Raw genomic sequence first — 22,777 nt, 5'->3', positions numbered from 1 at the left:
CTGAGAGGAAAAGAAGAAAGATGTTCCTTATAGTTCATGTCTTGTGAAGCCCAGCAGTGACATCTTGTGGTAAGACCCTGAATTGCAGCCAAATCAGCAATGTCCACACTGCCACAGTTTATAAGCAGAGCCTGCTGTTTGTCAACCATGCGTTTATGAAGAAATCTAAGTACTCAGCTTCTGTACTTCCTTTTAGGATTAGTTTTGTTGAGTTCCCTGTGACATGTTCTGTTTTTGTTATTTCATTGATATTTGTTGCAGCTAAGTAACCCCCTTTCAACGTTGTGGGTCGTTATAATATGTCATGAAGGATTTAATGCTTAACCCTTAAAGGCCTAGAAGTATTTTTGTGGCGAATTCCAAATAAATTTTTCTCTAAATCTAATAATTTTTGGAGTAAAAATAAGGTATTTTCCTTCATTTAATGTATTGATCATGTAGATGCTTATAAAAGCTCAGAGAAAATTCAAAGGTTAATATAACAGAACAGAGAAAACTGAAAAAAGTGACTTGCTCAGCAAAATATATAAGTAAATGAGCATAAAAACAAGCGTCTACAACCACTGTTGTGGATCAAATTTTTTCCCAGCTCTGCAGTGATGTTCATGTCCAATTTTCGAGTTAGTAACTAGTAATTACCGCAATTCCAATAGTACAAGAAGATAGCATAACGTCGGCTTCCTGATAAAACCTGCTATGTGACTTTGGTCAAATTTTACAGGAGAAACAAAAAACTGTTTATATAACAGGAAACTATGAAATATGACCAAAAAAATCTGTTCCTTTAATGTTGGTACTTATGATGGAATGTAAACAACTTTCACAGGAGACTGAAATTTGAAGCTATAATAGGGGAGATAGCAGGTTTTTATTCCCAACCAAAAATGTCACTTAGCAGGTTTTATCAGGAAGCCGACGATAAGTCGATACTGTTTGTGCAGTTCAGTAGATAATACTGACACTGGAGTAATAATACAAGGACTTCCACTCAGAAAAAGAAAAAAAAAATCATATAGACATCCCAGTAAAACTAGATATAGGTCTTTAAGGGTTAAATAACTGCTCCCTATGTATTTATGTTTTCTGTTCATGTGTTTAAATTATAACTTCACTATAAATAAAATGCATTATTACTATCATTATCATTAATATCATTATCATTATTATCATTACTATTACTATAATTTTGAATGAGTTTTATTTTATATAAAATCACAGCACCAACAAAGTAAATTATCAACAGAAAATAAATAAATAAATGATTACCTTTTTTTTTTTTTTAAAGACTTTTACTATTGTCATTGAACGGATCACAGTGGGTTGCCAGTTTGGTGTATTTTTCCTGATAAACGAGGGTGAAATAATCTACTCTCAGTTTGAGAAGTGTTGAAATATTCTGGTTATGAAAATCACACGTCCAGACAGATCTATTAAACTTGTATTAAACTAAATCATATTTTTCCGTCAGTCTGACCGGATACTGATTTTCCTTGTAAATGTTAGAACTGATAACCATCACCAAGTCTCTGTGGCGCAATCGGTTAGCGCGTTCGGCTGTTAACCGAAAGGTTGGTGGTTCAAGCCCACCCAGGGACGGTAAACCTTTATATTTGCCACAATCTAATATGCTAATTAAGAGGAATACTGTTCCTACGTTTATTAATATACGAACTTAAAGGAATGATCGTTTATCAGGAAAAATACACCAAACTGGCAACCCACTGTGACCCATTCAATGACAATAGTAAAAGTAATAACAAACAGCATAGACTCATGCTGCCTTCATGTGCTATAGGAATTGTGGCCATTACTAGTTACAAACTTGAAAATTGCACATGAACGCCCCCCCACTTCACTGGAGAGCTGGGAAAAATTTTGATCCACAAAATGAAAATAACCTTTGACCTTTTTGACATCATTCATGGCCAACAGTAAACAATGCTTTTATTAACGTTCTCCTGCTGTTAGATGATGATTTTACACATTTATAGTATACACAATTTACGTACGTATAACAATAAAAAAAAATTGTATTACATGAATTAACATGTCTGAAACTGTTTTACCCAAATGATAAATAGTGTATCACCCATTTTTCATTTTGACAACAAAAGAACTGGAACCCAATGCATTCGTAATTTGAAATTCAGGTAATATTTTACCTTTTGGTTAGTGCATTTAGCTGTTAACTGAAAGGTTGGGGGTTCAATCACACCCAGGGACGAGGAAAATCTACGCTTATCCTTTATCACAGTGACTTAAACTCCTTTGTATCGATAACGCACAAAAAAAGAGAGTTTAGACTAAATTCATTTGTATATGTCACCATGTGTTGTGTTGAAAGTTTCCGTCACATCTGTGTTTCCTATCAGAGAATTTAAAAATATTTGGTTACTGTTGTAAAAATAATACCAATACAATACTCAACCACTTCTGCTTTAGGGTTAAAGATGGCAGTGGTAGCAGATTACTGGGGCCTCATAGTGATGCTCAGCACCAGAGGGAAGTCAGCAGCATTGTACAACAATGAAAAAAAGAAAATTCTATCAAACATGCAATAATACTCCCCCTTGAACTGCCACCTTATCGTGGTGGGGGAGTTTGAGTGCCCGAATGATCCCAGGAGCTATGTTGTCGGGGGCTTTATGCCCCTGGTAGGGTCTCCCAAGGCAAACAGGTCCTGGATGACGGGCCAGACTAAGAGCAGTTCAGAAGCCCCTATGAAGAAGTACCATCAGAAGAAAGTGACGTCGCCCGGTATGGCGCAGCCGGGGCCCCACCCTGGAGCCAGGCCCGGGGTTGGGGCTCAAATGCGAGCGCCTGGTGGTCGGGCCTATGCCCATGGGGTCCGGCCGGGCCCAGCCCGAAAGAGCGACGTGGGCCCGCCCTCCAGTGGACTCACCACCCACCGAGGGAATCATAGGGGCCGGGTGCATTGTGGATTGGGTGACAGTCAATGGCAGGGAGCCCGACAACCTGATCCCCGGACACAGAGTCTAGCTCTTGGGACATGGAATGTCACTTCGCTGGGGGGGAAGGAGCTGGAGCTTGTGAGGGAGGTTGAGAGATACCGTCTAGATATAGTCGGGCTCACCTCCACACACAGCTTGGGCTCTGGAACCCAACCCCTCGAAAGGGGCTGGACTCTCCACTTCTCTGGTGTTGCCCGCGGTGAGAGGCGGCGGGCTGGAGTGGGCTTGCTTATAGCCCCTCAGCTCAGCTGCCATGTGTTGGAGTTCACCCCGGTGAACGAGAGGGTCGCGTCCCCACGCCTTCGGGTCGGGGACAGGTGCCTCACTGTTGTTTCGGCCTATGGGCCGAACAGCAGTGTAGAGTACCCGGCCTTCTTGGAGTCCCTGGGAGGGGTGCTGGATGGTGCTCCGACTGGGGACTCCATTGTTCTCCTGGGTGACTTCAATGCCCACGTGGGCAACGACAGTGAGACCTGGAGGGGGGTGATGGGGAGGAACGGCCTCCCTGATCTAAACCCGAGTGGTGTTCTGTTATTGGACTTCTGTGCTAGTCACAGTTTGTCCATAACGAACACCATGTTCGAACACAGGGATGTCCATAAGTGCACTTGGCACCAGGACACCCTAGGCCGGAGGTCGATGATCGACTTCATTGTCGTATCATCAGACCTCCGGCCGCGTGTTTTGGACACTCGGGTGAAGAGAGGGGCAGAGCTGTCAACCGATCACCACCTGGTGGTGAGTTGGATCCGCTGGCGAAGGAGGAAACCGGACCGACTCGGCAGGCCCAAACGTGTTGTGAGGGTCTGTTGCGAACATCTGGCAGAACCCGATGTCAGTGCGGTCTTCAACTCCCACCTCCGGGAGAGCTTCTCTCAGATCCCGGGGGAGGCTGGGGACATTGAGTGCGAGTGGACCATGTTCTCCACCTCCATTGTCTAAGCGGCTGCTCGGAGCTGTGTTCGCAAGGTCTCCGATGCCTGTCGTGGCAGCAATCCCCAAACCTGGTGGTGGACCCCGGAAGTAAGGGATGCCGTCAAGCTGAAGAAGGAGTCTTATCGGGCCTTGTTGGCCCGTGGGACTCCCGAGGCAGCTGATGGGTACCGGAAGGCCAAGTGTGCTGCAGCCCGAGCGGTTGTGGAGGCAAAAACTCGGGTCTGGGTGGAGTTTGGGGAGGCCATGGAGGAGGACTATCGGTTGGCCTCGAGGAAATTCTGGCAAACCATCCGGCGCCTCAGGAGGGGAAAGCAGTGCGCCACCAACACTGTTTACAGTGGAACTGGGGAGCTACTGACCTCAACTGGGGATGTTGTTGGACGGTGGAAGGAATACTTCGAGGATCTCCTCAATCCCACTGCCACGTCTTCCATAGAGGAAGCAGAGGCTGAGGTCTCAGAGGTGGACTCGTCCATCACCCAAGCTGAAGTCACCGAGGTGGTTGGCAAGCTCCTCGGTGGCAGGGCACCGGGGGTGGATGAGATTCGCCCTGAGTACCTTAAGTCTCTGGATGTGCAGGGACTGTCTTGGTTGACACATCTCTGTAACATCGCGTGGCAGTCGGGGACAGTACCTCTGGATTGGCAGACCGGGGTGGTGGTTCCCCTTTTTAAGAAGGGGGACCGGAGGACGTGCTCCAACTATAGGGAGATCACACTCCTCAGCCTCCCGGGGAAAGTCTATTCCAAGGTACTGGAGAGGAGGATCCGACCGATAGTCGAACCTCGGATCCAGGAGGAACAATGCGGTTTTCGTCCCGGTTGTGGAACGCTGGATCAGCTCTATACTCTCCATCGGGTGCTCGAGGGTTCATGGGAGTTCGCCCAACCAGTCCACATGTGTTTTGTGGATCTGGAGAAGGCGTTCGACCGTGTCCCTCGTGGTATCCTGTGGGGGGTGCTTCGGGAGTATGGGGTCCGGGGCCCTCTGCTAAGGGCAGTCCGATCCTTGTATGACCGAAGCAGGAGCCTGGTTCGCATTGCCGACAGTAAGTCAGACCTGTTCCAGGTGCATGTTGGGCTCCGGCAGGGCTGCCCTTTGTCACCGGTTCTGTTCATTATTTTTATGGACAGAATTTCTAGGCGCAGCCAAGGGCTGGAGGGGGTCCGGTTTGGGGACCACAGGATTTTGTCTCTGCTTTTTGCAGATGACGTTGTCCTGTTGGCCTCATCGAACCTGGACCTTCAGCGTGCACTGGGGCGGTTTGCAGCCGAGTGTGAAGCGAGTGGGATGAGGATCAGCACCTCCAAATCTGAGGCCATGGTTCTCGACCGGAAAAAGGTGGTTTGCCCTCTCCGGGTCGGTGGGGAGTCTTTGCCCCAAGTGGAGGAGTTTAAGTATCTCGGGGTCTTGTTCACGAGTGAGGGAAGGATGGAGCGTGAGATTGACAGACGGATTGGTGCAGCGTCTGCAGTGATGCAGTCGCTGTACCGGTCGGTTGTGGTAAAGAAGGAGCTGAGCCGAGAGGCGAAGCTCTCGATTTACCGGTCAATCTACGTTCCTACCCTCACCTATGGTCATGAGCTTTGGGTCATGACCGAAAGGACAAGATCCCGGATACAAGCGGTCGAAATGAGTTTCCTCCGCAGGGTGGCTGGGTGCACCCTTAGGGATAGGGTGAGAAGCTCATTCACCAGGGAGGAGCTCGGAGTAGAGCCACTGCTCCTCCGCGTCGAGAGGGGCCAGCTGAGGTGGCTCGGGCATCTGTTTCGGATGCCTCCTGGACGCCTCCCTGGGGAGGTGTTCTGGGCATGTCCCACCGGGAGGAGACCTCGGGGAAGACCCAGGACATGTTAGAGAGACTATGTCTCTCAGAGGCTAAGAACATCGACGAGCTGGCGGCGCTCGCGAGTTACCGGAGGGAGTACAGGGATGCGAGCATCATGATTCTCATGGAGTCGTGGTTAACCCTGAACATCCCGGACTCTTCTGTCGCCATGAACCACTTTCACTTGGTGCGCGCAGACAGAATGGTGGAGAGCGGTAAGAAGAGAGGAGGAGGGCTGGCTGTGTTTGTGAATGAGAAGTGGTGCAAACCCGGACACATCATGGTAAAGGAGCAGATGTGCAACAGGGACATTGAGCTGTTAGCTGTTAGCATGAGGCCATACTACCTGCCACGGGAGTTCACACTGGCTATTGTGTTAGCAGTGTATGTTCCCCCACATGCTAACGCTGACACTGCCTGCGACACGCTGCTCTCATGCACCAGCAGGCTGCAGACACAGCACCCACAAGCCCTCATCCTCATTTCTGGAGACTTCAACCATGCTCTTCCCTCCTCTGTGCTGCCCACCTTCACCCAGTATGTCACCTGCCCCACAAGAAACAACAGAACTCTGGACTTGTTCTTTTGCAACACCAAAGATGCCTATACTGCTTCAGTGTTTCCTCCTCTGGGCAACGGGGATCACAACATCATCCACCTGCGCCCTGTGTACTCACCCCTGGTACACAGAGAGCCAGTTGTGACCCGGGTGGTGAGGAAATGGGGTGAAAGCAGTGCAGAGGCTCTGAGGGACTGCTTTGGAACTACGGTGTGGCCGGTGCTCTGTGCTCCCCATGGTGAGGACATCAATGCCATGACAGAGTGCATCTCTGGCTACATAAACTTCTGTTATGAGAACACTGTACCTGCCCAGACGGTGCGGTGTTTCTCCAACAACAAGCCATGGATTAACCCTGACATCAAGGCTCTGCTGAGGGAGAAGAAGAGAGCCTTCAGGTCAGGGGACAGGGAGGAGCTGAAGGCTGCACAGAAGAGGCTCAGGAGGAACATCCGGGAGGCCAAAGATGCCTACAGGAGGAAGATGGAGCAGCAGCTGCAGCAGAACAACATTCGGGAGGTGTGGAGAAGCCTAAGCACAGTCTCTGGCTTCAAAGCGTCTCCTGTACAGACGGAGGGAGACACTCGTTGGGTGAACGATTTGCACTCGCATTTTCTGAGATTTGATCTGTCACCCACCCCTCCCCCCATGCAGCCTGCCAGCCCTCAACTCAGGTCAGGACAATGGCCCAACCTTGCGCCTCTTCACACCTCTGTGATGGCCCATCAGCTCCCACACGGACTCACCCTCCCCACTCCATCCCCCGACACACTGCTGACATCATCACCACCAACACCTCTGCCCCCCTGCACAGAGCCATGCCCACCTCTCTCCTTCAGTGCAGTCCAGGTGAGGAGAGAGCTTAAGAAGATCAGGCCCAGGAAAGCAGCTGGACCGGACGGCATCAGCTCCAGGCTCCTTAGGTCCTGTGCAAACGAACTGTGCGGGATCATGGAGCATGTCTTCAACCTGAGCCTGAGGCTGCGGGTGGTACCACAGCTCTGGAAGACCTCCTGCGTGGTACCAGTGCCCAAGACACCACGCGCTACAGACCTCAGCAGCTTCAGGCCAGTGGCTCTCACGTCCCACCTCATGAAGACACTGGAGAGACTCATCCTGGGACACCTCCGCTCTGCTGTGGGCCCAGCGATGGACCCACTGCAGTTCGCGTACCGTTCTGGCATTGGAGTGGAGGACGCCATCATCCATCTGCTTCACCGCTCTCTCACTCATCTGGAGAAACCTGGCAGCGCTGTGAGGATTCTATTCTTTGATTTCTCCAGCGCGTTTAACACCATCCAGCCGGGGCTCCTGAGGGTGAAGCTGGAGAATGCTGGGGTGGACTACAACCTGGCTGACTGGATCCTGGACTATCTCACAAACAGGCCCCAGTTTGTGAGAGCCCGTGACTGTGTGTCTGAAGTCTGGACCTGCAGTGTGGGGGCGCCTCAGGGCACGGTGCTCGCGCCCTTCCTCTTCACCCTCTACACTGCTGACTTCAGACACAACACGGACAGCTGTGTCCTTCAGAAGTTCTCTGATGACTCTGCCATCATCGGCCTCATCACGGACGACGATGACGCGAGTACAGAGGACTAACGCAGGACTTTGTAGACTGGTGTCAGCAGAATTATCTTCTCCTCAACGCCGGGAAGACCAAGGAGATGGTGGTGGACTTCCGTCGACGCCACTCTACTCCACCCGCACCAGTGAACATCCAGGGAAGGGACATTGAGAGAGTGGACTCATACAAGTACCTGGGTGTTCATCTGAACAATAAGCTGGACTGGACTCACAACACAGATGCACTGTACAAAAGGGGCCAGAGTCGTCTCTACCTCCTGAGGAGGCTTAGGTCTTTTGGAGTGAGAGGGCCACTCCTGAGGACCTTCTATGACTCTGTGGTGGCATCAGTGGTACTGTACGGTGTGGTCTGCTGGAGCAGCAGCATCACGGAGAGGGAGAGGAAGAAGCTGGACAAGATCATCAGGAAATCCAGCTCAGTCCTGGGCTGTTCTCTGGACTCGGTTCGGGAGGTGGGGGACAGGAGGGTCCTGGCCAAACTCAGGTCAATGCTGGACCATGAGTCCCACCCCCTGCAGGAGACTCTGTCAGCTCTGGAGAGCAGCTTCAGTGACAGACTGATCCACCCTCGCTGTGTGAAAGAGAGGTTTCACAGATCTTTCCTTCCTGCTGCTGTTAGACTCTACAATGAACACTTTTAACCTGGTGCAATAATCCCATTTGCAATACACAAAACGGACACTTATATTTATTTGTATCCATATTGTACATATTTTTTTTTTAATGCATGCACATCTTTATTTATTTTTTAAAACCTTCTGTGTGAACTTTTTCTGCACTGTCCTATAATGAGTGTTGCAACACTGGAATTTCCCCATTGTGGGGCAAATAAAGGATTTCTTATCTTATCTTATCTTATCTTATCTTATCTTATCTTATCTTATCTTATCTTATCTTATCTTATCTTATCTCTCGGCTGGCATGAGAACGCCTTGGGGTCCCCCCAGAAGAGCTGGAAGAGGTGTCTGGGGAGAGGGAAGTCTGGGCATCCCTGCTTAGACTGTTACCCCCGCGACCCGGCCCCGGATAAGCGGAAGATAATGGATGGATGGACGGACATGCAATAATAAATCCAAATATCATTAATGGATACTGATGTCACAGACTGGCAAAGGTTTGATGAGATTTCTCATCTCACGTCCCCCTCTATCCATTTGGACCCTCGTCTCACCTCTAGAAGTCCTGACAAAATACCAACTGATGTTAATACAGCTCTATGGTGTGTGCAGCATCAGATATGACCCATTTGGATATTCAGAGACTGACATTCTGCAACATTGATTCATCAATACGAGGTTTCTGTTCACTGTGTAGTTTGATAAATGGCAGTGGTTGTAGACACTTGTTTTTGTGTTCAGTTAATAATATATTTTTCTGAACAAGTCACTTTTTTCTTCAGTTTTCTCTATTCTGTTATAATAACCTTTGAATTTACTCTGAACTTTTATGAGCATCTACATGATCAGTAAAGTAAATGAAGGAAAATACCTTATTTTCATTCAAAAAATGATCAGATTTGGAGAAAAATTCATTTGGAAGTTGCCACAAAAAGATTTCTAAGTCTTTAAGGGTTCATAAGTAAATCCTCCATGACAAATTATGATGCCCCACAATGGTGAAAGGGGGTTACTCAGCTGCAACAAATACACTATATTGCCAAAAGTATTCGCTCACCTGCCTTGACTCACATATGAACTTAAGTGACATCCCAGTCTTAATCAATAGGGTTTAAAATGACATTGATCCACCCTTTACAGCTATAACAGGTTCAACTCTTCTTCTTCAACAAAACTAATCCTAAAAGGAAGTACAGAAACTACACACACACACACACACACACACACACACACACACATACATATATATATATATATATATATATATATATATATATATATATATATATATATATATTTTTTTTTTTTTTTTTTTTTTTAATTTATTTATTTATTTTTTTCTCCATTGTCCTTGGGTGGGTTCAAACCACCAACCTTTTGGTTAACAGCTTATCTAATCTACCTTACTTGACAACACAGCTGTGTGTGTCTACAGTGGCCACAAAAAAGGTAATTTGACAAAATTGAGAGATTCCTGTGTCGGCCGTATCATGATTGATGAAAACGTATCAGTCAACCTGTGGCTAATTAGAGGTAAGCTTCGATCACATGTATCACTGTGAGCCAATTACATCAGTTCCCTGACGTCATGTGGTCTTGCTGCCATCTTCCATTCCAGTTGTTCATTCTCACTGATCTGTTTTTGAGATCTGTTCAGTGCTCAGGTTCATATAAATTTAAGTGACACATTTAGGGTTGCAAATGTTCTTACTCTAACCCTAATATGTCTAAATTGTTTCGAGTCAGTATGTATTTGAACATATTAATACTATTCTGATATTAATCTTTTTTTTTAATGTTTTACTTGGTTTAATGTGAAAACATACTTTTAATCCCCCTTGGCCAAATATAGTGAACTGTATATATATATATATATATATATACATATATATATATATATATATATATATATATATATATATATATATATATATATATATATATATACATATATATACACAGTATATAAATATACTGCCCTATAATTTAGATTACAGTGTCTTTGTGTAAAACTTATTACATACATATTTATATTTGAAAGTACCCAGATATTATAACTGTGCAAGACCATTTGACCTTGAAAAAGTAGGTCAAGGTCACCTTTTTTTTTTTTTTTTTTGCTTTCCTATTTCTGTTTTTTTTTTTTTTTTTTTACCCTTTATTTTTATTGTTTGATTTCTGTACACTGATATTAATCTTTAACGGATAATGTTAAGGGTCATTGCACAGGAACAAACTATTCACATTGCTGAACAATAGCAAACTAAGAAGTGTATATATCCAGTATTAATGTAACAAAAACATTCAACAATGTATGGCTCAATGTGTGATTTGGAAATATTAATAAAATACTCAAAGGTTCACCATTGTATCAAGTAAAATGATTAATACTGTCAGAAGTAAGTTGTTTTTGTTTGTTTTTTTACTTTATTGCCATTATCAACAAAAGACAGGAAATTAACAGTACAGAACAAGATTGCCTTGAGAATAGCTTTCACCTTACATAAATGTATGAGAGTTCATCATACAATAACAGAAAAAAAACAACAATAAAAACAAGATGCATCCTTTCATGTATACATCTTCCATTTGTATAAATGTACATTTCTCTGTATTACAGTGTAAAGATAAATGTACACATGTACATTCCTATCATACATACTCCTACATTGTCCACAAGTATGCTGTAATTTAAGACCGCATACTTCATGGCAGTTAAAGCAGAAGAGAAGGGTTACAGACAAAAAAAAAACAAAACAGAAAAAACACTCCTTTTATTTTGTTTTAAATATTTAGCCTCAGGTGTTACATAAAGAACAATGGCATACAGAACAATATTTTAACTACTTTAAGCACGACAAATATGAATGGCCAACCATAAACCTACTGCAAAACAGCCTGACCTTTAACCATAACTGGACCCTAACACCATCCCACCTATAGCATAAGATTCCTTTCTAGTCTTATCAATGAGGCTTTAGGTTCTTACCAAAAGTTGTAAATTACAGGTTATAAATTGACCCTAATAAAACTTCTCTGCATCTCATATCTGTGCACTGATTCTGACAGAATAAATCACCCTATATTTCAACCTCACCTTATATTTTAGGTATTGGTCATTGTATGGCTAAATATCTCACCTTTCTCTTAAAATGCAGTGAGTCTTGTAAATAATTAAACATCATAGTCTCCTGTTCTGATGTATTAAGTTCCTCAGGGTTCAGTACTTAGCCCAATATTTTTCTTCCTTTAGATTTAACCTCTAGGGGACAGTTTTGTGATTATTATTTATTTTTGTTTGCACAATACAAGAAAAGGAAGGAAGATTTACGTCAAAATACAGTAAACTGTGTGGATGAGACAATAAAACATAAAGAGGTTTATAAAAAATATCAAGCATGCATAAATTACTAGAAAATAACCACAGTACTCACAAATAACTGACCATGAACAGCAATAACAAAATAATGTTTGAAATATAATAAACATACTGTATGTTAAGTACTCTTTGAGTAAATATTGATGTCAAAGTGAGATTTAATGAGAATAATAAAAGGTAACACAACTTCAAACAAACTGATGACCACTCAAACAAATACAATACTTGTACTGGTTGTAAAAACAAAGCAATAAATCATGCTGGCAAAAAAACAAAACAAAACAAATTGTTATAATTTGCTTATGAATACAGACCGGTGCGTCCCCCCCCCCAAAAAAAACAAAAAAACAAAACATATTGATGATTATTCATTATGTTTAAATCTAAATGCTGAAAGATTCTTTTGTAAATATGTCTAAGATTTAGGCAATAATGATACAGGTCGGTCATTTGTAAAGAGACTGGCATCATCAGGCTTGTAAAGAGGAATACTTTTTCTAATGTCATTATGATTGGTTTTAGTAAAACTAAAAATGAGGGTGAAACATACCGTTGTGGCAGGATGAGGAAACACAGGAGCCATAGGTGAGTTTGACATTTATTCCTTAACCACCAAACCAGCTCTGACACAGGAACAAATGCACCAGAAAAACCAGAGCGCCAAACCACGCCCCCCTACCCACAGTCCTTCTGGGTGAGAGGCATGCCCCCTAATCCCCCCACACCCTGAATATATTCCTCTGTATTAAGAATAGTTCTTCAAATTCACACACCTGCAATATCACAAGGTTTAGTGAATAATTTTGTGTTGTCAAAAACTTGAGGGAAACTCAAGTTTTCCCAGTTTTTTTGAAGCAGCTGACTGTTAAACAGCTGTGTTTAATACTGTTTGACAATTCCTTATTTCTGTGAATAAAAAAATCATTTTGGCCAGTTTCCTGAGGGTGATTATAATTATTTTTTTATACACACTTACTTAAATTTAGAGGTTTCGGACATGTTATTTTTCATCCTACATGATTTATGTAATCCTGAGGTAAACCAAGACTTGCTATTTGACTGTATTTAGACACAGTAGTGAAACACTAGGACAGCATTTGTTAAACTGTATTCAGTGAATCTGAAAAACACTTATAGGCAGATCTAGCATCAGGAGATTTATAGTTTTTGTTTCATGTAATTTTCTCAAAGCTGTGTTTTGTCTAATACACTTATAGAATGCTATGATCAGGGTGATGATCTACTCAAGGACATTCCTCATCTGACGGATCAGACAGAGACACCGAGGAGTCAGAACTCAACCCAAACCCTGAAAACAGTGGTTCGGTGAATGTGGTGTTGAAGGTGTGGAGGTGGATCAGTTTGTCTGAGGAGACTCTGTAGAAGGACAGAGATCCAGCAGGATAGTCCAGATACACTGATACTGTACCAGAGGAGGAGGAGGAGGACTGAGAGAGGGCTGTTGGTTTGTTATTATGCCAGACATAGTAACGACCACCACAGCACTTCAGTCTCCAGGACTGATCATTTAACCCAAACACACAGTCAAAACTGACTCCTCTCCTTTTGATTCCTCTGTAAGTCATTGCAATGTTGACCTCTCCACTGCACTCAACCTCCCAGTAACAGCGACCAATCAGACCAGTTGAACACAGCAGCTGGGGACACTCAAACCTGTCCTGATGGTCAGGATAGGGCTGACCCTCTTCCACATACACCACCTTCTTGTTGTTTTCAGACAGTTTGAGTTTTGTGTTCGCTGTGTTTGGATCCAGTGTTAGTTCACAGTAATCTGATGGACAGAACAAGACACAATGCAGTTATTGATCAGTGATCAGCATATTTTCTGTCTTTACAATCGGATCACATCACTTGGTAAAATTAGATGTACCAATGCTGGATTCATGTATTCTTACAAATACAGACAATACTGATAATGAAAAGTTTTACTATTTTTACTCACATACAATATTATCACTCAGCCACTCACATATGTTACTGACTTCACCAATATCCATAACTCATTTTTTAACTATTTGTTTAAACTTTACATAAATACATAAACCACAAAACAAAAAACAAACAAACAAACAAAAAATCCCTCTAGATCTCAGTGACAAACTTATCTGACCCAAAATGATATCATGTTAACAATATTCATCCACTGCTTGGGGTGGGAAGGTTAGGGCTATGCCAGTTTTTTTGGTAATAGCCCTCTTATCCACAGTTTATGGGGGAGGATGGTGTTAAATGCAGAGCTGTAATCCCCAAACACCAGCTGTATATAGTGCCCCCTGCTGGTTACAGCATCCACTTTGGATCTACTCGTTCTTAAGTCAAATTGGTATGGGTCAAAGCTTTGGGGGAAATGTGATCTGACACAAGCACTTCATCTCCCCTATAGGGTGAGTGCTACTGGTTGATAGCCAGTCGGTACATTTACATGTACAGCTTAATTATACAGCATAAATGTATAAATTGTACATAGCATACTTTTGGTTGCTGTACGTTTTGTGCAGATGAGTTGCATAATGTTAGAATTCCAGTCCAGGATTTGGTGCAGAGCTCTAGCGCATGCCCAGAACACCTGGTCCTGTTCCAGACCAAATGGTCTGTTTACATACTGGAGTAGCTCTAAACTAAATGATCTTTTATTTTTCCTTGATTTGCAAAAACCTACAATTTGAGTCATGAAAGAAGAAACTTCATTTATTTTATAATAAATATTGATTAATTATTTGACCATTCTAGTTTAACATGTAACTGTTACATTCATTTTGTTCTCATCCACCCTAATGCTTTATTTTTAATTATTATTCAGACATTTTATACCTATAATAGACAGATACAGCTGAATTTGGAAATGTGAGGGAAGAGGGGAGAAATGAACATTTCCTTTATACTTAATGTACATTGTCTGGTATGGGGAACCAGGCCCTAGGTTGGGTTCTGGTTGTTTTCAGTGAATCTAATGTAAATCACACTTACACTTCCTGAGACCTGGTGTCAACCATCGGACTCCACTGGGCTCCAACCTGAAAGGAGGGGGGGTTGTCAGAGCAGCATTAAAACATAGACTTTACATCACTCTGATCCACTGAAGTATTTCTGTTCACATCCAATCAGTGACTCCTGTCAGTACCTTTTTGAACATCTTTGTCTTTTACTGTCATCTGTAACTTCAGTAAAGGACGTGGAATCAGCTCTGACAGAGTGTTCCTGTCAGCTCCACCTGTTCAATCACACATTATCTGAGTGTGCAGCAGCTCAGTCCATACCTGAGAGTGTCCAGTGCCCAGTGTGGATCCTCCAGTGCAGCAGACAGCTCTTGTCCTGAGTCTCCTGGATGGTTGTAGCTCAGGTCTAGCAGTCTGAGATGGGACGGATTGGACTTTAGGGCTGAGACCAGAGAAGAACATCCTTCCTCTGTGATCAGACATCCTGACAGTCTGCAGACAAAGAACATCACAAAGGTCAACTGAGGATGGGAAATAAGCAGAATTTAATGGACCATTTGACAAGGTTAGTCTTTGAGTTTATATAATGGTGCTAATGTGATCATGTGTGTGAACATCTGGTTTGAAAATTAGAGAGGATGCTTCACAAGTTAAGCTGATGCAATCAGTGTAGAAAAAGAAGAAAATGTTGCTGAGCATCTGTTGCATTAGTTGAAGAATTCTGACCTGAGAATCTCCAGTTTGCAGTCTGGACTCTCCAGTCCAGTACACAGTATCTTAAGTCCTGAATCCTTCAGGTCATTGTTACTGAGATCCAAATCTCTCAAACTAGAAGACTGGGATCTGAGAACTGAAGACAAAACTTCACAGCTTGCCTCTGACAGGTTACAACCACGCAATCTGCAAGGATATAAAACAGTTTTGTGTTAAAAGTATAAACTGCACTGATCTCTTGTAAACTCAACTACTGTTCTACTCACAGAGCTTTGTTGGAGGCTTTGACCACTGGTATCAGTCTGAGAAGAGCCTCCTCTGAATCAGAGTATTTCTTCAGGTCAAACACATCCAAATCTTTTTCTGATGATAATAAAATGAAGATTAGAGCTGACCACTGGGCAGGAGACAGTTTATCTGTATTGAGGCGTCCTGAACTCAGGAACTGTTGGATCTCTTTTACAAGGGACTGGTCCTTCAGTTCATTCAGACAGTGGAACAGATTGATACTTTTCTCTGCAGACAGTTTCTCACTTATCATCGTCTTGATGTACTCAGCCGTTTTCTTTTCAGTCTCTGAGCTACTTCTTGTCTGTTTCAGCAGGCCATGTAGGAGACTCTGATTGGCTGGCAGTGATAGACCCAGGAGGAAGCGGAGGAACAGGTCCAGGTGTCCATTTGGACTCTGTAAGGCCTTCTCCACAGCAGTCTGGTAGAACTGTGTCTCTGCAGATCCAGAGCTCTGGGGTGTGGTTTGTTCTTCTGACAGCAGATTGACTCCAGTGTTGATGAAGGTCTGATGGACATGAAAAGCAGCCAGAAACTCCTGGACACTCAGATGGATGAAGCAGAACCTCTTGTCCTGGTACAGTCCTATCTCCTCTATAAAGATCTGTGTGAACACTCCTGAGTGCACTGAGGCAGAGCTTATATCGATGCCACACTCTGTCAGGTCTGATTCATAGAAGATCAGGTTTCCTTTCTTCAGATGCTCAAAGGCCAGTTTTCCCAGAGACTCAATCATCGCCCTGGTCTCTGGACTCCAGTGTGGATCTGTCTCAGACCTTCCATCATACTTGATGTTCTTGACTTTGGTCTGAACCTCCAGGAAGTGGATGTACATCTCAGTCAGGGTCTTGGGGAGCTGTGCTTCCTCAGTGGTCTTCAACACGTCCTCCAGAACTGTAGCAGTGATCCAGCAGAAGACTGGGATGTGGCACATGATGTGGACACTTCGTGACGTCTTGATGTGGGAGATGATTGTCTTGGTCTGCTCCTCATCTCTGAACCTCTTCTTGAAATACTCCTCCTTCTGTGGGTCCTTGAACCCTCTGACCTCTGTCACCATGTCCACACACTGAGCAGGGATCTGATTGGCTGCTGCAGGTCTTGTGGTTATCCAGAGGCGAGCAGAGGGAAGCAGGTTCCCCCTGATGAGGTTCATCAGCAGCACATCCACTGAGGTGGACTCTGTGACATCAGTCAGGATCTGAGTGTTGTTGAAGTCCAGGGGAGGTCGACACTCATCCAGACCATCTAAGATGAACACCACCTTAACATTTTCAAAGATCCAGATTCCTGCTTCTTTGGTTTCAGTGAAGAAGTGATGAACAAGTTCCACCAAGCTGAATTTCTTGTCTTTCAGCACATTCAGCTCTCTGAAGGTGAACGGAAATATGAAGTGGATGTCTTGGTTGGCTTTGTCTTCAGCCCAATCCAGACTGAACTTCTGTGTTAAGACTGTTTTCCCGATGCCGGCCACGCCCTTTGTCAGCACTGTTCTGACTGGTTGATCTCTGTCAGGTGGTGTTTTAAAGATGTCTTCACATGTGATGGTTGTTGGTGGTCTGTGTGGGTTCCTGGATGCTGTTTCAATCTGTCTGACCTCATGGTCCTGGTTGACCTCTGTAGCCCCTCCCTCTGTGATGTAGAGCTCTGTGTAGATCTGGTTCAGGAGGGATTTTGGATTTCCTGCTTTAGCGATGCCCTCAAACACACACTGAAACTTCTGCTGCAGATTATGTTTCAGTTTATGCTGAACTCCAGAATGACTTCCTGAATGAAGACACAGATAAAACCATCATTCTCACAGTAAATCAAAGTATTTTCAGCTCCTGTTACATCTGTGGAGAATCGTCTTACTGTTGTGCAGACGCTCAGCCAGCTCCTCCTCCTTCATCCTCCTCAGGAAGTGCAGTGTGATCTCCAGGAAAGCCTCTGAGCTCCTCCTCTGCTTTTCATCATCATCCTTCACACTCTCTAAGCTTTCTGGGTAATCTGTACTCAGAACCTTGTGGAACTTCTGCAGCTCGTTCTTGACAAAAGCGCAGATGTTCTCTTCCAGCAGCTGGAACACAAAACATTATGAGAGACACAATGTCCAACCATGGATTAAATTTCAAGGCCATGTAGGACAAAGTGATGGTCCCTTGGTTTGAAAGTGGGGGCTGCGTATGCACAGACCTTAAATACTGAGTCCAGGTGAGTCTGATGACTAGGGTCAGTAGGAACCTCTGAGCTCTGCTGCTGCACTCTGTGAACAGTGTTATGAAAAAGTATTTACTCTCTTCCTGATTTCTTCAATTTCTACATATTTGTCACACTTAAATCTTTGAGATAATTAAGAAATTAGAATTAGACAAAGATGACCTGAGTAAATACAAAATGCAGTTTTTGTAGAGTCTCTGTGTTTTATGTCCTCACAGGTTTTCTGTGGATCATCTCTGGACCTGCTGCTGTGGTCCTGCTTCTCTCCTGCCTCCATCATCATTATTCATTTGTTTATAGTCGTGATAGTGTTAATCATATAGTTACGTTTTTGGTACTAACAGCTGCAGTAGTAGTATATCCACTGTTAGTTCTTGGAGTAGTAGTAGTATTATGGGTTATGGGTTGTTGTACTAGTTATTGGTAGTTATACTTGCAACATCAGTTCTAGTTTTTAACACTTTTAGTTCAGTTTGCATCCGTGTGTGTGTCCCCCTCCTCCAACCCTCGGCTCCTCTACCCTTTGCTCTTTCTCTCTCCTGCTACCCTTTGCTTGCTCTCTCTCTCTCTCTTACTTCCTCTACCCTTTGCTCTCTCTTTCTCTCTCTCTCTCTCTCTCTCTCTCTCTCTCTCTCTCACTTCCTCTACCCCTCTCTGTCTACCTCGCTCTCTCTGGGTGTCTGTGAATTGGCTTATTAAGAATCTGGTTTAGACCAGCTCCAAAAGTGAAGTGTCATGACAGAACTTGACTGACTGACTGACTTCCACATTCCAACACAACCCCAACACAATTTTACAAAATTAAACTGTCTTACATTCAACAAATTCTGTTTTCATGAGGTTGAAACAAACAGTGCAGATGCTGCATGTAAACATAGAACAGTTATCTGTTTTTAAAACCTAAAATGTGTCCTTTTGCATCATAACACATTGATGCACTTCTCTGTTGTGTTTAAATATGACAGAGAAAATGTATATAATAATAATAATAATAATAATAATAATAATAATAATAATAATAATAATAATAATAATAACAATAATAATAATAATAATAATAATAATAATAATAATAATAATAATAATAACAATAATTCATTCATTCATCTCCTGAAACTGCTTTATTCTCACTAGAGTCGCAGGGGGTGCTGGAGTCTATCCCACCTACATATGGGTGAAGGTGGGGTACACCCTGGATGAGGTGACCAGTTCATCGGAGGGCTGACATATAGAGATGAACAACCAATCACTCTCACATTCACACCTATGGGCAATTTTAGGTGGACCAATTAACCTATCAGTGCATGTCTTTGGATGGTGGAAGGAGTACCCGAAGAGAACCCACACAAACACGGGGAGAACATGCAAACTCCACACAGAAAGGTCCCTGGTTGGATAATAACAATAATAATAATAATAAGAAGAAGAATAAGAAGAATAAGAATAATAATAATGATAAAATAATATATTGTCAAATAACATTTATTTTTGTCCCATAGCCCATGATCTGAGTTAATCTGACCCAGTTAAAATGTACTCTGAATACGTCACCTTTTAAATGTCATCCTGTGATCCATGGAGTTATCACTCCTACAGGACAAACAGGTGGGTTCTGGTCCAGGTACCAACTTGGGTCCAGGTTTGGGTTTTTTGTTAGTATGGTCTGGACTGCACAAAAAAACACATATATTCAGTTCATTCAGCTATGTTTAAAGACAGAATGTGACAAATTTTATAACAAAGAACTTACGAAAGGCGGTTCAAAAGTCTAAGGAATATTTGGTTATTTTGATATGTTTAAAGTCATATCCATAAATCTATAGAACTATATCTGTTATGTATTTGTTCTTTGTTTTTGTAAATGCCATTTACTCTCCCAGTATATGAACCATCTACCAGTTCCTTTGTCTGCTGTGTAACACTGTCAGTACTGTTTTATGAAAAAAAATTAAGGCTGCCCAACCCCACAGAGGACCTGTGAAGAGGGAGGGGGTGCTGTCCCTGAGGATCTCAGCTGGGTTAGGGACACAGGAACCTCACAGTCTGCACGCAAACTAAACTGGAAGTGTCGCTGTAGTTAAATCACTGTAGTCAAATCCACTCAGAGAACCATTCAATACTGATGGTCACTCTGACGGTCACTCACTCTGTTTCTGCAACATGTCCACTTGTAAAATCTACCCCTTGTGGAATGGACTTGTCACTCTTCATGGACACACAGCTGGGTCCCGCTTCATGTCCAGGTTCAAGAAAAGGTCTGGGTCCAGGTTCAGGGTCAGGTCCAGGTTCCACTTCATGTCCAGGTTCAAGAACAGGTCCAGGTTTCACTTCAAGCCTAGGTTCAAGGACTGGTCCAGGCCCTGGTCTTGGTCTGTGAGTCGTGGTATAACAGTGGTTTTAATGCTGAGTTCTCATTTGGACAACATTAGTGGACAGTTGGAGTTGGTCATCTTACCTGGGCTGGCTTCTCTGTCCGTCCTCCTGATGATCCATTCTTTTTGCACTTTTAACTTCAGAACTTCTTATTCTTCATCCATTAAAAAGTGAAGCTAATTTAAAAGTCAAACTGTAAATATTCTACATTAAAACTGAATCTACAGAAAAAAATTTACAGCACAAGATTTTTCAAGAAAACACATGTTCACACAAGTATTGCCTCTCTATGCACTAAATATAACCTCCACATTAGCAGTCTATTTCAATTACAGGAATTTCCCAGCTCTCCCTCTGACACACCAGGGTATGGCCTTGCTTTCCACTCGACCACCACAACTTGCACCTATACATTCAAGGGGTGAAAATACTGATGATCCTGGACCCTAGAATCTCTAAATGAACAGTACTTGAACGTACAGTATGTGTTTGAACATACTAATACTACTGTGATATTAATCTTTAACAGATGATGTTAAGGGTCATTGCACAGGAACAAACTATTCACATTGCTGAACAATAGAAATCTTATGAGTGAATATATCCAGTATTAACTCAACAAAACGTGTTAATGTATGACTTTTAAAAGTCAGTGAATTAATGGCTCAATGTGTGATTTGGAAATACTAATAAAATACTCATAATTTCACTGTTTTATCATGTAAAATAACTAATGCTGTCTATTGAATTTAAGACCGCATACCTCTTGACAGTCAAAATAGAGGAGAAAGTTACAAACAACCCAAAAAACAGTCCTTTGATTTTATGGTTTAAATATTTAGCCTCAGGTATTACATAAAAAAACAATGGCACAATACATTTCAACTACTTTCAGCATCACAAATGTGAACAATCTACCATCAGCCTACAGCAAAACAGCCTTACCCTAACTGTTAACCATAACCGTTAACCGTAACCATACCCTAACACTAACCTTAACACTATCAATGACCAGTTCACAGCTGCATAACCCTCACCCTGAACGGAGCAGTTTATGCACATTCCTTTACAATGAAGTTTTAGAAATCATACATGATAAAGTTTAGATTTTCACTTTCAAATGGGAGTCTACCAATCTCTAAAATAACAGCAATTTTTTACAATAATATAACAAAACAGACATTCCAGAATGCAGGACGGTGGATAATCTTTACCACAAAGATACAAGACTCAACAAGAAACTGACATGAACAGGAAACCACTGCCCTTTCACGTTCTAACAAGCTGTTTTGGTGTTTGTTCTTACAAAATACAGCACTGGAAAAACAAGAATTATTCCTTAACAGTCACCAGTAAACGACAAAAGCCACTGGCTTTAACTAGGGCCTATTAGATGTACAGATATTTCCACTCTGAGACCTAATCTTACTTTAAAATGTCTGATGGTTAGGAGTTAAGGTTAGTGGGTTCTTGTCATATTTACTCATAAAGTTGCTAAAGCAACCACAAGTGCTACTCTACTGTTTCTGTTTCAATTAAATAATATAAAAAATAAAATCGTTGAAACAGGTCAAACTTTACCTTTTACAGAGACAGATCCACATAGAGCCGTGTTCAGTGTATGAAGAATGTGAAAGTGAAAATGATGGCAGTGGGGGGAAGGGCTGTGAAGATCCCACACCCCTGAGAGGCACACTGTTTCTGTTGCTCATTACTAATGAATACATTTACTATTACTATTACTATTACTATTACTATTACTATTATTACCAACTACTATTAAGTATAAATTAATAGAAATAAAAGTTGATAACAATATGTAAATATCTAAATTTTTTTTTTTATATTTTCAAGAACTATCTGCAAAAATTCAGTTACTTATGCAATTAATCAAAAAGTTTTCACTGATCATTTGATTTTTCAGTCTTTGGGCATTATCATGAGTATGTTAAATGTGTCCATGACTATTTTTTATATTTGGTTTCAGGTGTTTTGTCACCAATTTTTCATCAGATCTGTAAAACCTGAGTGATAGCCTAAGTATCATGAATCTGTTTGTCCAAAACCGAAACCAAAACGTCACTAGGGCCTTTTCAGAATTCCATGCAGCCGCAGTCTGGCCGCAGCAGCAACAAACACGGAAACGGCTTCATTGTTTCTTGCTGCTGGGGCTGCATGGAATTTCACAAAGGCCGGAGTGATGGTTTGGTTTTGGTTTTGGTTTGGTATGTAAACAAATAGACGGCTTGTGATGGTGTACACTTTGAAGTTGTTCACTGTGAGGAAAGACACTCAGGTGTGTAATCATGGAACCACTAACGGATTTGTGATACTTAGGCTACCACTTGGGTTTTACAGGTTTGACGAAAAA

The 22,777-nt window shown here is 42.7% G+C and overlaps 1 protein-coding gene and 1 non-coding gene across 2 annotated transcripts; one reads left to right on the top strand and one right to left on the bottom strand.

The window, feature by feature from the left end:
• Nucleotides 1-1,522: 1,522 nt before the first annotated feature.
• On the top strand, nt 1,523-1,596 carry trnan-guu (transfer RNA asparagine (anticodon GUU)). The gene has a single exon. It is a non-coding gene; the product is annotated as a tRNA-Asn (tRNA).
• Nucleotides 1,597-10,923: 9,327 nt separating this feature from the next.
• On the bottom strand, nt 10,924-22,025 carry LOC115424352 (NLR family CARD domain-containing protein 3-like). The gene is made up of 11 exons (XM_030141560.1): nt 21,988-22,025; nt 20,489-20,582; nt 20,180-20,404; nt 19,585-19,701; nt 18,010-18,079; nt 17,689-17,893; nt 15,813-17,601; nt 15,559-15,732; nt 15,154-15,324; nt 14,864-14,910; nt 10,924-13,667 (listed from the first exon to the last, which is right to left on the bottom strand). The coding sequence occupies exons 2-11, from the start codon at nt 20,524-20,526 to the stop codon at nt 13,120-13,122; spliced, it is 3,384 nt and encodes a 1,127-aa protein (XP_029997420.1). The 5' UTR covers nt 20,527-20,582; nt 21,988-22,025; the 3' UTR covers nt 10,924-13,119.
• Nucleotides 22,026-22,777: the final 752 nt, after the last annotated feature.

The sequence above is a fragment of the Sphaeramia orbicularis genome, chromosome 8 (assembly GCF_902148855.1).
Source record: "Sphaeramia orbicularis chromosome 8, fSphaOr1.1, whole genome shotgun sequence".
Classification (NCBI taxonomy): domain Eukaryota; kingdom Metazoa; phylum Chordata; class Actinopteri; order Kurtiformes; family Apogonidae; genus Sphaeramia; species Sphaeramia orbicularis.
This window is presented reverse-complemented; position numbering and strand designations above follow the sequence as displayed.